The sequence below is a fragment of the Nicotiana tomentosiformis genome, chromosome 2 (genome assembly GCF_000390325.3).
Source record: "Nicotiana tomentosiformis chromosome 2, ASM39032v3, whole genome shotgun sequence".
Taxonomy (NCBI): Eukaryota; Viridiplantae; Streptophyta; class Magnoliopsida; order Solanales; family Solanaceae; genus Nicotiana; species Nicotiana tomentosiformis.
Genome location: NC_090813.1, coordinates 141,620,524 through 141,637,539, shown reverse-complemented (window position 1 = coordinate 141,637,539; position 17,016 = coordinate 141,620,524). Strand labels below are relative to the sequence as shown.

Below are 17,016 nucleotides of genomic sequence, written 5' to 3'. Positions count from 1 at the left end.
ACTGCGTGACTTCAAGTAGTTCGCCTACTAGCAACACGTGTATCAATCCCTAGCCTTATACCAGCGCATGCGTATCAATATCACAACATCACAACTCGCACCACAAGTGCCCATATGCCACATCTTGCCAAAAGAATCAACAATACCAATGTTTCCACAACAAATAGCCCATGGCTCAACCACACGTGTACAAGAATCTCAATAATAACAAAATGAATGTGAATTGCTCAACAAGAAAGATATCTAAAAAAATTAACAACTTCACCTCAATGTGATAACGACTTTTACAACTTCAATACCAATAACGCAACAAGAAGGTATTTCACGAAATAACAACTTCAAGTAAAAGTAATTCAATAATTTAAGAGGTAACAAGACAATAAGGAAGGCAATAACTTCAACTAAAGCATATAAGAGCGATATAACAAGTAAGAGGTAGAACAAGTGTTAACAATGTCAAATAAAACATGTAAGGGTAGATTAACACATGTAAGAGTAGATTACCAATAAGGGATATACCATGTTATGACAATTCAATTAAAGACATAACAAAGTCTAAATAATCTAAACCGATCAAATACCACATATAGCCCATGTACGCACTCGTCACCTCGCGTATACGTCTTCACATAACACAAATAACATAATCAACTCAAATCTTAAGGGGTAGTTTTCCCACACAAAGTTAGGCAAGATACTTACCTCAAACAAGCTAAATCAACCCACTAGTAAGACTTTCCGGTGAATATCCAACTCCGAACGGCTCAAATCTAGCCAAAATAACATAATACTATAAATACAAACCATAAGAAACGATTCTGCATAATAAAGTTGCAATCTTTAAAGAAAATCAAAAGGCATACTCAAAAGGTCAACCCCGGGATCGTATTTCGGAACCCGACAAAATTTATAAAATCCGAACACCCATTTCGATACGAGTCCAAACACACTAAAGTTATCCAATTCCGACCTCAAATCGACATTCAAACCCTCAATGTATAGTTTATGAAGTTTTCACAAAATTCCCCAATTTCTCCAACTCAAAACACTAGTTAAATGATAAAAGCAATGATGGGGTCATGAATAATAAGCAAATCTGAGTCAAAAATACTTACCCCGATCCAATCCTTGAAAATCCCATCCAAAATAGCCCAAAATGTGAAAAATGAAACAAAACCCTCGATCTCCACTATTTTTGCCCAGTTACTCTGCTACTGCGGACATTTAGTCGCATCAGCGACTCCGCATGTGCGGAAGAAACATTGCAGATGTGGCTTTGAATCAAGCACATCAGATTCTGCTTCTGCGGTCCACTAAAGCGCACCTGCACTTCCGTTTTTGCGGAATCTATGCGCCTCTGCGGCCTCCAACTGCACTTACAGTCCCTCACTGCTCACTCTTCTGCAGACAGGTCGCCACACCCTTGCCTAGGTGTCTGCACCTGCGACTTCCCCCTGGCCAGCCTCCCTTCGCTTCTACGATCCACCAGCCGCACCTGCAGGCAAGCCCACCGCTTGTGTGATGACACCATAAATGAGTTGTTCTTTAGCAATCTCCTCAAGTCCAAAATGGACCAGAAATTAATCTGAATCACACTCCGGGCCTTCGGGACCCCATCCAAACATACCATTAAGTTCCAAAACATATAACGAACCTACTCGAGGCCAAAAATCATATCAAACAATATCGAATCTACGAATAGCACCCCGATTCAAACCAATTGAATCCATGAGCATTCAACTTCTAAAACTAACGCCGAATCATATCAAACCAACTCCGAATGAGTTCAATTTTGTACACAAGTTATAAAAGATACAACAGACCTATTCCAACTCCCGAAATCAAAATTCGTACCCGATATCAATAAAGTCAACTCTCGGTCAAACATCTCAACCTTCCAAACATTCAACTTTTCAACTTTCGCCAATTCAAGCCATAACGACCTACAAACCTCCAAATTAATATACAGACATATTCCTAAGTCCAAAATTAATATACGAAGCTATCATAACCATCAAAACTCTATTCCGGAGTCGCCTACACAGAAGTCAAACTCTGGTCAACTCTTTTAACTTAAGCTTCCAACCTTGAGATTAATTATCCTAATTTACTCTAATACTCACCCGAAACCAAACTAACCACCCTGTCAAGTCACATAACCAGAATTGAACATAAAGGAGGTAATAAATAGGAAAACGGGACTAAAATATTCAAAACGACCGGCCAGGTCATTACACTATCCTTGCAAGAGGAAATTCTCCTCATAAGTAATTTATTTGCTACTTACTACTTGATTTAGGTGCTTCATATATACGAGGTGACGAGCGTATATGCGTGGCTAGGTTATGACCATAGCAAGATAGAGTTTAGTCTTATATTATGCCTTGTTGAGACTATATGATTTGTTATCAATATTTTATTGATTCTATGACTATGTGATGAACCTTAATCATGCTTAGAGACTGTGGTAGAGTTATGAAATGATGATTTGAACATAACGAACTTCGTTTACCATGTTGGAATTTCTACTTTAGCCATACCCATGCAATTGTCATAATTGATTTATAATTTTGTGATTATTGACTCTTGTTGCTCATGTTTGATATCATGACCAGACTTAAAATAATAAATAAATATATTAAACTGCTATAGAAAGTTGAATTACATAGTTAGCCATAGCTATCTCTTATTCATGTTAATATTCATCTACATTCTGTAATTTTGTCCTGGTGCGCCTTTATTACATCATCTCATATGCATATATATGAGCATGAGAGTTGGATATCGAGGAAAGTTTGAGAATGTCACACAAAGGACATTATGAGCGGATATTGATTATGGATATGAATCCGTCCCTCGGAAGTCAGGTGATTACCCATGTTTCTTGGGGGCCTTGTGAACGTAGGTACTCAGATTGATATTAGTTTGGACACTTGGTCACTGTCAGGCATGTTGATTTTGGTTTTGTGAGGTGTTGAGATTTGATCATGGATATGGATATACATTCTAGATTCATGCAGTAGCTCTAATATATACATTTTGATTAGTTTATTTCGTGATTTTAGAAGTAATTGAGATATTGACTTGTATTGTGCTTCCTTTACCTGAAAAGCATGTTTAAATAGCAAATATTACTGTGTATGTGCCTTTATATCTATTTGATGATACCATGCCTTATCTACTATTTTATTTTTTTCCTTTAGTTTTTTGCTTATCAAATTGATAGTGAGTGTCAATGTCGACCCCTCGTCACTACTTCTTCGAGGCCAGACTTGATACTTACTGAGTATCATAGTTTTGTACTCATACTACACTTCTGCATATTTTGTACAGATTTTGAGACCGGTACCGGTCATACCCGTCCAGATACATAGAGATTTACATCGGAGACTTCGTGGTAAGTTGCCTTCTTTTTCGATCCGCAGCACATGGAGTCCCCCTCCCTTGATTATCTATTTCTGTCCTTTTATTTCTTCCAAATAGATATTGTTATATTGAAAGATACAATTCACTCTTTTAGATGCTCGTGATATTGTGATACTAGGTTTTGGAAATTGCTACATAGTTGTGGTTGTGTTTAGACCCTGTCTCGGATATTCGTATCTTTATATCAATTTTGAGACTATTTTTGCTTTTATGTTTTATCACCACTCTATTATTGACTTAATAAATCGGCTTATGTTATTGTTATTGTGTGTTGGCTTGGCTAGCAAACAAGTTAGGCGCCATCGCGATCTTTGGTGGGATTTTGGATTGTAATCCATGTATGTAATTACTTTTATTCCATTCTATCTATCGTTTCTACTTGGATCGTTATAGTTCATTAGAAGCATAAATTTAAGAATCAAATCTTATATATCAAAATACTTTTGAGTTGACGTGATTACTTTTTATGCCCGCTAGCTTCCTTTATATCTGCGCAACCTCAGGACTCCGCAACCTGTGTCTTGTCAATCTAACCTTGGCCTTAATACACTCTTCTAGAGTTGTAAATGAGCCAACAGCAAGGGATCGACGAATTTGAACAAAACAGAATTGTAATTCCTTCTCAAGCAAGAGAGTAGTGAATAAATATGTTAATATATAGAGAGTAAAAGATGAGAAAAGAGCAGAAAAATGTCAGAAGTGGGATTTGAACCCACGCCCTCTCACGAGGACCAGAACTTGAGTCTGGCGCCTTAGACCACTCGGCCATCCTGACATTGCATGACAATAATTTGAATTTTCCAATTTACTACACAATTGTATTGAAGGTAACTCTTATTTAAGTAGTTTGGTTAAAGCGAAAAGTGGAGATAATTCAAGCTATTGTGCTTATGAAACTCAATATTGTAGTATATGATTTTGGAAATAAAGAATGTCACATTGTAGGCTGGATTCTTAAAACCTGCCTCCATTCAAAATGATTCTGAAGTAATATCTTAACTTATTATCCATTCCGTGGAAAACAAAAAGCCACACGTCCACATTATCACAATTCACAATGCTCCTTAGTTTCTTTTTGGGGGGGTGGGGGTGGGGGGTCTTGACTGGATTAAACGTGTATTATCGAGTTAGAAGGAAATTATATCCTGTTAACGTAGTCAGAATCAAGGAAAGTATATAACTAGTCCTAAGAATCAGAGACAGAGACTGCTAGGTGAAGCATGCAAAAAAGCATAGATATATTAAATGGTTTACATAGACCTGTGTCCAAAATGGTGCACTAGCAGATAAACGGAAAATATAATCACCAAGCTGATGAACTCACTGCATTGTGCAAGTGACTAGTGGCGGGTCTAATCATGTGTTTTCGGATTCTGCAGACGTTGATTCAGGGTCGAACCTTGTGTATGTGTGTGAAAAATAAGTATATTGAATTAATTAGATATACATTTCAAACTCACTCTATCAACTCAGATTGCACTATGTCTAGATCTTGGATACATCACTGCACGTGTCGAGTTATTATATAGTTGTATATACCATCCCTATTTAGGTTTTCTTAAACCAGAAGTTGAATGCTGAACAGGTCAAACAGAAAGATTCATCTCTGTAAAGGGATTAACTCCGATTGTCCTTGCACAATCATGTAGTAAAGGTCATCAAATTGGTCAAATAATAATGTGTCAACAAATATGGCTAGGAACCAATAGGTGTACAAATTTAATATCCACAAAATCTCCTTTTTCCATCTTTTATGAAATCGTCTTCTTTTATTTGTTTACACTCAATTTTTCTTGTTATTAGTGTGAAATATTGGCCCTCCAAATGAGACAGCATTAATGGATCCACGCTGTTAGCATCTTAACTGACATTGTAGTAACAACACAATCACATAATGCTTGATACGAAGGAAAAAAATGACCTGTACCTCTATGACTCTGGATTAAAGTAATTTATATCTATATATTTATTAAAGGAATAAAGTTTGCATTGTAGTTAAGCCAAGTGGCAAACTATTATAAAGTCACTTTGAAATTTAGGACAATATGTATAATAACATTTAATTAAAATTTAAAGGTAAGATTTTCTTTTTTGAAATCTATATATCTATTAAAGGAATAAAGTTTGCATTGTAGTTAAGCCAAGTGGCAAGCTATTATAAAGTCACTTGGAAATTTAGGACAATATGTATAATAACATTTAATTAAAATTGAAAGGTAAGATTTTTTTTTTTGAAATTTAAATGGGAAGATAGTAAATAAGATTTTTCTAAAGATACAGCCTACTTGCCCTATCTTAACTAATAATTTTTTTTAATAAAAATTGAGTTTAAAGATAAAAATAATACCCCTATTTTAATTAACTTTAAAGATAAAGATGTAAGTATTACCAACACATATTATTGTTGCTCCTAATAATAATAATCTATATATCTATTAAAGGAATAAAGTTTGCATTGTGATTAAATCAAGTGGCAAGCTATTATAAAGTTACTTGGAAATTTAGGACAATATGTATAATAACATTTAATTAAAATTGAAAGGTAAGATTTTTATTTATTTTTTTGAAATTTAAATGGGAAGATAGTAAATAAGATTTTTCTAAAGATACAGCCTACTTGCCCTATCTTAACTAATAAATTTTTTTAATAAAAATTGAGTTTAAAGATAAAAATAATACCCCTATTTTAATTAACTTTAAAGATAAAGATGTAAGTATTATCAACACATATTATTGTTGCTCCTAATAATATCTTCTATTATTTTCTTAAACCAAATCAACTCAATTCTTTTCCAAGATTTTGAATTGAAAAACAAACAAATCAAATTTTATCCAAGCTTTTGAATAGGAAAGGAAAACTCCAAGGACGAAAAAAATACCTCGAGATTTTGGTGAAGTACAAGAAAATATGAGCGGATGCTCTTTTTTTGGTCTATTATTGGATTAAACACTAAATAAAATATATAAAATCTTTTAGTAAGAAAATTAATTAAAAAAGGATAGGGTATAGATAGTGTGAGAGAATAAAATTTGACATAAATTAAAAATAAAATAAAGATAATAAATAAATAATACTGAATAATATTATTAATAAATTTAAATATTAATCTAAGCAGTAAAATAAAAGAATGAAAGTACATTAAAAATTATTATAATTAAAATAAAATTCAAATTCATCTATAATATAATAATGGGAGTAGCGGACAAGGATATAAACTATTGTAAATTATGAGTAACGCAATAACATGGACAAAGAATTAAAAAGGAGAAGTATTAATGGAGCAATACTAACCTTTGAGTGGATTGAGGGGGAAACTCACTTTTCGGGACAAGTATAGGGAGCAAGTTATGTATTTTCCCTATTAAGTATGAAGCTGTTCAAACATCACCTGAATTAAATGTCAATTGTGTTACCTTACGGTGAAACTAATTATCCAAAATTTTATAGTTTTTCTTATATCTAAGTTGTTTTAAAGCTATATGTAGATTTTTCAGTTTTTTCTATCAATTCTAGCAGTTGCTATAGATAGGAATGGGGAGTATGCATTTTTCTCTGATAGCTCAAGTATAGACTGTGACTTTTTAGTCCGTTATTGATATTTATGTTCTTATAAATTATTTCAACCAATTGATTGAGCAGTTATTCGGGTCGGTATGTATGTATAAATTAGAATGAAATACATTTGATCAGAGTGAACATATAGAGAAATATAATTGCACTTTTTGAGATTGCTAGTTACACAAGGTACAGTGAATCACAAAAATTAAAATAAGTTAAGTTAATTAAGAATTACCAGTCAAGCTGTAGGGCATCATCTTCTTATAGGATATATGCATGGTAGAATAGACAAATCGAAAGTAAGTTAAAAGTTTATTTAATTGAAAAAATATTGATTCTTACAAAATGAATTGCTAAATAATATTAAGATCCATCAAGTTGAAGAGTTTTATCGAATATTCTTACTTACAAAATAATGATGTGAACAGCTCTATGTCCCAAAGGTGTCATTTAAATTACGGCAAAGGGTCAAATATATCATTCTACTTTCGAAAATGGTCTAAGAATACTTATCACTATACTATTAGGTTATCTGTACCCCTACAGTCATACTTTGGGTTCAAATATACCCCTCATTTAAACGGAGGGACACGTATCATCGCCATGTTGGTTAATTCTAAATATCTCCTAATTAATTAAAAAGACTCATTACTCAAACCTAATTAAAAAGACCCATTAATCATACACGAAAAGCAATTTTTTAAAGCAACTTTTTTTTTTTGTAAAAACTGAAAAAACTGAAATTATTTTTACTAAAAACTGAAAAAAAAACGATTTTTTTTCCAGTTTTTACAAAAAAACTGCTTTAGAAAAAACTGAAAAATATTTTCTAAAACAATATTTTTGTAAAAACTGAAAAAAGAAGAAGATGAAAATCAATTTTCTAAAGAAGTTTTTTTTTGTAAAAACTGAAAAAACTGAATTTGTCTTTACTAAAAACTGAATATATATATTTTTCAGTTTTTACACAAAAACTGCTTTAAAAAAAGCTGAAAAGTATTTTCTAAAATAATATTTTTATAAAAACTGAAAAGAAAAATTAAAAAGCAATTTTCTTAAACAATATTTTTGTAAAAACTGAAAAAACAAATATTTTCTTCTTTTTTTTCAGTTTTTAGTTAATAATATTTCAGTTTTTTTCAGTTTTTAGTTACTTTAGAAAATTGATTTTTAGCTTCTTCTTTTTTCAATTTTTACAAAAACATTGTTTTAAAAAATATTTTTCAGTTTTTTCTAAAGCAGTTTTTTTTTGTAAAAACTGAATAATTTTTTTCTAATATATATATATATATATATATATATATATATATATATATATATATCGGGTATGGGTAATGAGTCTTTTTAATTAATTAGGAGATATTTAAAATTGACCAATAGGGAGATGACACGTGTCCCTCCGTTTAAATGAGGGTTATATTTGAACCCAAAGTATGACTGCAGGGGTATAGATAACCCAATAGTATAACGTGGGGTATTCTTAAACCATTTTCGTGGGGTATTCTTAAACCATTTTCGAAAGTAGAGGGATATATTTGACCCTTTACCGTTTAAATTATTAAAAGCAATCTAACATTAATTGTGTGGTTAAAATTGAAGTAGAATCAAAATTGTTGAGCAAACTCTGATCTAATTGTTCAATATATTGATAAATCCCAAAAGTGAGAATATATCGGTTATCAATAAATCGTCAAGTATGTACATATTACTTTGTTTTTCAACATTAAAATAGTGAATATAATAAATTTTGTAAGTTTAGGTTTATATAAGTTGATGTTGTAAGAGATACTTATGTTGAGATAATAATATAATATATTTATATAATTTAATTTAGATATTATTAAATTTATATTTATTAATTATTATTTTATGCAATATTATTTGTTTTTGAATCATATTCAATTTTTGTTTATTGTATCATCGGCTATATGTGGAGTTCTAATATTTGAACTTCTACCAATAATTCATATGATTTTTTAAGTATGAAGTTTAGTAGGATCACAATATTATCCGCAAATCGTGCTGTACAAATACTAGTTCTAAATGATTAGAGCCTTTGTTCCCCAAATGATAGCATTTAAAAGATTCCAATTTCATGTCTTAAATGAAATGAGGATAGATAGTATAGTAGAAAGAAAGATTCATCTATTTCTTTCTACCATACTACTTATTAGTTTTGTAGTTACCATATTCAAAGGGATACTCACATGCATACATTACCAGTTTACAACCACATGCTCATATTTTGTCGTCCTATTCCTACTTGGTTATATAGTGGCCTTTCTTGGGGCATATTGTTCATCACCAATTCTGAGTTTTTCTCTCAATAAAGGAAAAGAACAATCACTATGGATGCTTCAAAATCTGATAATCACATTCGTTCAATCAGTTCGTCATCAAGTTTCACATTCAAGCACTCTAAGAGTGGAAGAGGAGCTCAACAAGCTCAAAACATTGGAAACAGCAGTTGCACCAACTGCTGAGACAATTTGCAATAGCCTACTTGGTTTGAAGGAATTATACAAGTACATAAATGATCTCAACTTGCATCTAACCTTTCAAGCCCTCTCTCACTGTAAACATGAGAAATTGGTCGAAGATTTATTGGACAAGTCGGTGAGGCTACTAGATGTTTGTTACACCACAAAGGAACCTGTCTCCCAGTGTAAAGAAAACGTAAGAGATCTACAATCCTATCTCAGAATGAGAAAAGGAGATTTGAGTACAGAATCCGGCACTGCAGATTCACTTCTTTCAGCAAGAAGATGAAGAAGCATGTCAAAACATTAGTCTCTGCTTTGAAGTAAAAGAATCAGGAGATTGTAATATCAGTTGTTCTGGATGAAAATCAGGACACCATAGCTGGGATCAAAGCCATAACGGAAGCCAATGCAGTGTGCAGTTTGATTTTTCAAATGCTTTTGCAGTTCTGGTCTTTGCCACTTTTGAAGCCCAAGCCATCTAAATGGTCATTGGTTTCAAGATTGGTGTCCAAGGGAAAAATAGCACGTGTCACGTGAAGGCCAAGAAGAAAGCACAAACATAGAAACCAGGCTGGAAACTTTTGAGGCTCAACTTGACAGCTTCAAAAACAGACTGGGAGGGGCATTTAGGTGCAGGATTAGATCAAGGAGCTCTCTTAAATATTCTCTCCTGCTAATTTGGAGTTCTACTCCATAAAAAAATATAGTTGACCTCGTATTGTACATACACAATATTGTAGCTTTTGTAGGAAATACAAGAATTATACTCAAAATTATCATCTCTTACTCTCTTTTTCTATCCATCGAACTATGTGTCCATATGGTGCTCTATGAGTTCTTCATTCTATGTCAAATCTTGCTATGGAGATGGCTAATTTGCTTCGGAAAGCTAAGTTGCTCGGACTTGGTGCGGGTATCCGATCAAGGTGCAGATCCAGAGTTCAGATCCTTTATAATCTAAATTTTAAGATTCGGGAATAAGGGATCCAGGTGTCGGGATTTCGGCAAAAAATAATTCTAAAAATAGAAATATAAAAATATATTCAAGAGGAAAAGCTGAAAAGGAGACAAAAGGAGTAGAATTTGCTACCTCGCAGCAGTAGAATATTGAAGGCATGCCATTTCTCATGGCTTCAAACCTGTACTGGCTTTTATCTTGAGAAATCAAAATTCAGTTTTTCCTCAAATTTGTCGATGGATTGTGGTCAAAGTAGTCGATTTCGATTGACCACACCCTGTACAAATCCCACACCCTTACATGTACTAGTGTTGTGCCGACACGGGTGCGGCGCCTAAAATGAATAGTCCGCGCAACATATTCGGAAAGTCAAACCACAGGAAACAATGTGAAAAATACTAAGGAAACAATGTTAAAAGCTATATGTAGGAAACATTAAGAGAGTTAAAAAAAAATTCTGTTTACTGATCCACTAGAGCTTCTTAATTTTTTGTGTTTATCCAGGATTTAGTGAAACTCTACATTCTCCAGTTTCACAATTCACCCAACAATTCACCTAGTATCTACCTTTATAAGTGTCACCTTTGAGAAAAATCTTCAATGGACATCCACAAGCATGCTAAAACTTATGGTGAGCTGCTTGATAAACAAGGGTAGTTAATCATTACTTTATACCATGCCAACTGAAACTGCAAAAAAAAGATGGTAGAGTAAACATAAGCACAATATTGAAATACATCGTGTGATAGGAAGAGTTGAAACTAAAAAGCTCAAAATATGATTAGCATAAAGAAAGAAACCGCAACAACACCTGCAATATCAGACCTCAAATCTCTAGAGTCCACTTAACTACCCTCCACAGACTCTAGGCTTTCGACATAATTTATGACTTTAAACCCACCCACTGAACTTCTCCTTTGAAAGCTCTGAGCTCTTTTAGTAAAAGGATTGTACGATAACAATTCATGTGACAACCCATTTGGGTAGCCAAAAAGAATTTCGCTGTCCCTCCATGATCCAACAGGTCGTGCTAGCTTAGAGAAGAGTGAAAAATCAACTCGCTTAGTCCAAGATACACCTTGTTGTTCATTCATCATCCATACCTCGTAATGGTCAACATTTAAACCATTCTCAGAATAGATTATCATAGAAAGACAACCATTCAGTACCACAAGCTTCTTGACAGTAAAGTCAGTAATAGATTCTGAATTGGGGACCATAATTTGTCCAAAGACTTGTTTATACAAATCAAAAGAAGTAACAATATCCCGTCCGTTATCACTATTATTATATGACATCCAATACAAGCACCCATTAAGGTTAACTGCAGACCCACCCTTGGGCAGCAGATTAACAGCTCCCATCTCTTCCCAAGAATCTGAACTCAGGGTGTAAACCCAAACCTTAGCATCAATATTGTGTTTCCTACTGGATGATGGAACCTTGACAACCTTAAAATCGTCAGTCTCGGGGACAAAACCAAGAATTATATAAGGGAAGAAAGGATCACAATAAAAGGATACAGAATTATCGGGGGATTCAAGGAATCTATACTTACTAGTAGCAGGGTTCCACAAGATAATGTTGGAAGTCCTATTAAAATGAACACACAACAAGCCATTGCAAGAACCCACAATCCGAACCTCATCATCTGGACTAGACGGAAACGGCAAATCAACAACAGAAGATGGATACAGATCATTATTATTTTTATAAACATCAACCCCGTCGTCAATATCATCATCAGCATTAACAGTAACAGTACGATCAACGGAGAAGAAGGAAATAGTAGGGGTGTCTCTAGGACCCCGATCGCTCACTCTGAGGAGCTTTTCATGGAGGGGTTGTTGACCGTGACGGAGATGCATTTGAATAAAATCAGGGCTACTTAGGAAACCATACCATGATTTGGAAACCGCTCGGAATCGCAGCAATGACTTGACGGGAAGCCGCAACAGGATTTCCACCATTGCATCTCCCGGCAGAGTACAGCTGCCTAAGCTTGCCGTTTCATCACACATCGAAAGTCGGGCGGAATCGAGATCGATAGCAGAGACAGGATACTTCATAGGAAAACCCTACCCGTTTTGATTTCTCCTTAAATAATACTTACAAAATGTGCTATAGAAAATTTCATTTTTCCCGTAAGGTAAAAGATGGAACCCATGGGATGGGACCCACAGATAATCCATCCAAAGCAAAAGTGCACATAATTGGTTTTAGAGCCGCTTTTTAATATTTAGCTGCAATTTGAAATGATTTTTTAATGCAAAAATACATTAAATAAAAATATTTAAGATAACACAAATAAATATGCCGATATAGTTTGTTGTAATTTGAAACTTTAAACTAGCATGGTGTTCACGGGCGCATATACGTAGGGCATTAGGGGTGGCACGCCACCCGAATGCTCCGTTGAGTTTAGTGAATGTACTGATGTGGTCTAGTTAGTGTACTTAGTATATTTGGACTTGGCTCACATTTTATTTATTTCAGCATTAGTGGAACGAGTCGGGTCATATAAATAGTAGCCCACATTTTATTTGGTATAAATGAAATATTACATTTTACAGAGATAAAATAAGAAATCTGCTCGTTTCTTTCTCTATGAAACTTCAAACCCTAGTTAGTTTCTTCTCAAATTCATATCGATTCCAACTTGTAACATGGTATCAGAGCTTGGATTATGGTAGAACTCGTGCTTGGCTATCATCCGATGTTACCCCTGTAACTTCTCGTCGGAGTTTTTGTTTGAGTTCTCTCATCAGAGTCTTCTTCCGATTTCTAGGGTTTCGTTGTTTGCTGCTTTAAAAATTTTCATCTTTTCGCCATTATCTTGTCTTATCCTTCTGATTCCTAGAAGGGGTCGGGACAGTAAGGACATATCAGCTGGATTCTCATCGGGGTCTAGGGTTTTAGCTTCCGCTTGGTATTTGTTTCATTTTTGTCTTAAAGTTGTATCTTTCCGGTTGCAAAAGAATTGGTAACATTGTTTCATCTCTATTCATTTTTTATTTTCAGATTTTGTGATCTGACTTGCATGTCTAGCTAGTTGATATTGTTTGAGTAAAATCACGATTGGTACTGTTACTCCTGTTGCAAAAAAAAGTATTTCTATGTCCTCCTCTGTTCTAATTAACTCCTTTGCTCGCCACACTGCCTTTCATCCTGATGAATTTACTCGTCTCTGTCACCCTCTCTATGTGCATCCCTCAAATATCTTAGGAGCTTCTCTAGTCTCTATTCCTATCGACGGTACCTGTTATGGTAGTTGGCGAAGGAATATTCTGGTTGCCTTGTCTATGTGCGATAAACTAGACTTTATAAATGGCATCACTGAGAGACCTCCTGTTGGTTCTCCTCTTGCCAGACAATGGAAACGTTGTAATGACTTGGTGGTATCCTGGCTAACTAATTCCCTCACTAAGAAAATCTCTCATAGTGTTGAATACTCAGAACTTGCCAAAAGATATCTGGAATGAGCTAGAAGAGAGGTATTGCAAAGCTGATGGTACTAGGATTTTTTAATTAAAGAAATAGCTAGCACACATTTCCCAGGGATCCTTAAATATTACCTCACACTTTAACAAAATCAAATAACTATGGGATGAAATAGCCTCTATCTCCGTCAATCATCTGATTATTTATACCTGTGGGGAAAATAAAAAAGCTATAAAGGAGCAAAAGGTGTATCAATTCCCGATGGGACTCAATGAAACCTATCTTCAAGTCAGGAGCAACATCATTATGCTAAAGCCTCTTCCTTCCATGAACACTGTATACAGCATATTGCTAAGTGATGAAAAGCAGAGACAAGTTTCTTATGCCTCTCATTTTTCTTCAAGTTCTGCCTCACTTAATGTTGGTGTCTCCAAGAAGAACTTCCATTCAAAAGTCAGTTTTGATTCTCCAAACCTTCTATTATCTGCAAGTACTGTAAAAAGTCAAGCCATACTATTGAAAAGTGCTACAAATTGCATGGTTTTCCTCCAAACTTCAAATTCTCCAAAAGTACTGGTCCAAGAAAAATGGTTGCCAATGCTAAAGAGGACAGATCTGGGTTTTTTTGGTACTCCTGGGGGTTCTGATGACCAGCCCCAATCTCAATCTTAACATCTGTCTGCACTGTCTGATTTGACTAAAAAGGAGTATTCCCAATTAATGATGCTGCTACAGCAGTCTCACCTGTCTAGTTCAAGCTCCACTCTAAATCTCTTGGCTTCAGCCAACTTTGTTGGTGAGTTAATACCTGAAAATAGTTTGTTCAGAACCTGCTTGCTTACTAAAATAGAGAACATAGTATGGATTATAGATTTTGGAGCTACTGATCAAATGACCTCTGAAAAATCTCTTCTTTTCAATATTCAAAATCTTTTTATTCCTTATCTTGTTTCACATCCCAATGGGTATAAAGTTAACGTCACTAATATTGGTTCTTTGACTTTTTTTCCATGAATTAATACTCCACGATGTCCTATATGTTCCCTCATTCTATTATAATATAATTTTTGCTTACAAATTAGTTGCTAGACCTGGTCACATTGTTGTTTACCAACGATGGCTGCACTTTTCAGGGCCCTTCACTGAAGAAGTCAGTGGTAATTGGTAGACCGGAGAATGGACTTTACAAGCTCTTTTAACTTCCTGCAACATCCTTGTCTTGTGATTCTTCTACTTCCTGTATCATTCCTCATTCCATTCCTTGTAATGTTTCTCCTGTTGAATGTTCCAGTGTTTTTAGTGTTGATACAAATATGTTTTCTGATACACATGTATCTATGTACTCAGTTGAGGCTGAGTATAGGTCCTTGAGTAAAGCTGTGCTGAGGTTAACTAGCTCTCTAGACTTTTATATGATTTTAGGCTCACTAATCTCTCTTCTATTCCTGTTCACTGTTAGCCAAACACAAACTGTTTTTCACCAAAAACACTTCTTAAAATAAGCTGATTTTTGCAGCTTGGCCGCACGAGCTATAATACTGTTCTTGATCTCATACAATTGTATCTTGTAAGCAATATTCTTTCTGGTCCGGCCCAATAGTCACTTTGGCAATCTGAATCTACTTAAGATATTTGAAAATCAAGAATCATTTATCACTTTATTTCTTCTAAATCCAGTCTTAAAATCAGGAATCATTTATTACTTTATTTCTTCTAAATTCAATCTTAACGCTCCAATTGGTAGAGTGTTAATTAAGTGAGATATTTAATAAAAGTAAGACTATTATTAAGAAGTGTGCAAAAATCAAATAATATGTGTAAGCACGTAATTTTTTACCCTCCCTAAAATTTTACACTATTTAGATCTTAGATGTTTATTTAGGTCAACTATTGATATTTTAACTTTTATTTCATTTTTCCCCTTTATTTTATCTCAAAATTGAAAACTACAAAAAATATTTTCCTTAACTTTTTAGTTGGTATTTTGTTTAGCACTTTTATTTTTAATTATTATTATTTTTAATCTTACTTTGATAAAAATGAAAATCACAAAAAATATTCACCTTTAGAATTGATATAGTTTTAGAGGGGAGGCTAAGGGTGGTATGTGGGCAAGTTAGGACCGAGACTGACCCAGGACTGCAAGCCTATATGGGCGGTGGGCCTAAACGGTCCTAACCGGATAGGACCGGGACCGTGGGGAGGTGGGCTGGATAGTGGGCCGGTCCTATAGGGGAGGCCCGCGAGACCGGGACCGTTTGGGACCGGGACCGGCTAAGAAGTGGGCCGGTTCAAGCGGTCCTAAACGGGCCTATCCGGGCCCAACGGATAGTTTTTTTTTTAAAAAGAAATGGACCGTTTGATCTGCCAAAATAGCCATTTAACCCCCCAAACTTTATTTTAACCCCAAACTTTTTATAATTATACTTTTTCCCTATTTTTAACTATAAATACCCCCTCATTCTTTTATTTTTCTCACAAAATCATCAATCTCTCTCTAATATTCTTCTATAATTGCTTACTTAATTGTTACATTTTGTGCAAAATTATGAAGTTGGTGATTTGAAGTCTTCAAGTCTTCAACGATAATTAATTTTCAACAAGTTGTTCGTCAATTCGGTAAACTCGTTCCAACTCTTAAGTTTTAATATTATAGTTTTGTTTGTTTTATTTAATTTGCTTGATTAATTAAGATGGCTTATTCCTTAAAAAAATATTTAGTAAAAATAAGAAAAAATCCAAGAGTGGTGAATCTAGTGGCCAATCTGTTCCTCCTCCACTTCCCCCGGCTCCCCGACCCAAATCTGTTACCCGTCCTACACCTCCTATTCTTGATAGCGATAATAGTTTATTACAATTTACCGAGAGTCAATTTTGCCATAATATTACACCCAGTGAACAATTAAACCATGAATATATGAATGCTCTTTATGGTAATCCAACTATTGATGAAAATGATGATGAAGAAATAGATTTTGATGAAACGCAACCGGATGACGATACACCTACTAGTCCTGTTCCTGAAGTTAACCCAACTAATAATAATCCAAATGATGCCCCGTCTGACCCTCCTGTTACTGCCCCTACTTTTTCTAGACAACCTTCTAAACGGGCAGAAACATCTCTTGTTTGGCCATTTTTTACTCAAC

The 17,016-nt window shown here is 34.4% G+C and overlaps 2 protein-coding genes and 1 non-coding gene across 5 annotated transcripts; 1 reads left to right on the top strand and 2 right to left on the bottom strand.

Annotated features, from left to right (window-relative positions):
- Nucleotides 1–4,117: 4,117 nt before the first annotated feature.
- TRNAL-CAA (transfer RNA leucine (anticodon CAA)) lies at nucleotides 4,118–4,201 on the bottom strand. The gene has a single exon. It is a non-coding gene; the product is annotated as a tRNA-Leu (tRNA).
- Nucleotides 4,202–9,337: 5,136 nt separating this feature from the next.
- Nucleotides 9,338–9,754, top strand: LOC104090105 (uncharacterized). Its single transcript, XM_018768766.2, has one exon. It carries the CDS (start codon nucleotides 9,338–9,340, stop codon nucleotides 9,752–9,754), a length of 417 nt encoding a protein of 138 aa, XP_018624282.2.
- Nucleotides 9,755–10,870: 1,116 nt separating this feature from the next.
- On the bottom strand, nucleotides 10,871–12,627 carry LOC104090104 (F-box/kelch-repeat protein At3g06240-like). 3 transcript variants are annotated; one of them, XM_070196187.1, is made up of 3 exons: nucleotides 12,329–12,627; nucleotides 11,238–12,082; nucleotides 10,871–11,115 (listed from the first exon to the last, which is right to left on the bottom strand). In XM_070196187.1, the coding sequence occupies exons 1-2, from the start codon at nucleotides 12,493–12,495 to the stop codon at nucleotides 11,272–11,274; spliced, it is 978 nt and encodes a 325-aa protein (XP_070052288.1). In that variant the 5' UTR covers nucleotides 12,496–12,627; the 3' UTR covers nucleotides 10,871–11,115; nucleotides 11,238–11,271. The 3 variants fall into 3 exon arrangements, with proteins under 3 accessions (XP_070052288.1, XP_070052289.1, XP_009593446.1); XM_070196188.1 differs by having other exon boundaries at nucleotides 11,238–12,077; nucleotides 12,329–12,553; XM_009595151.4 differs by having other exon boundaries at nucleotides 11,238–12,625.
- Between the last annotated feature and the right edge of the window lie 4,389 nt (nucleotides 12,628–17,016).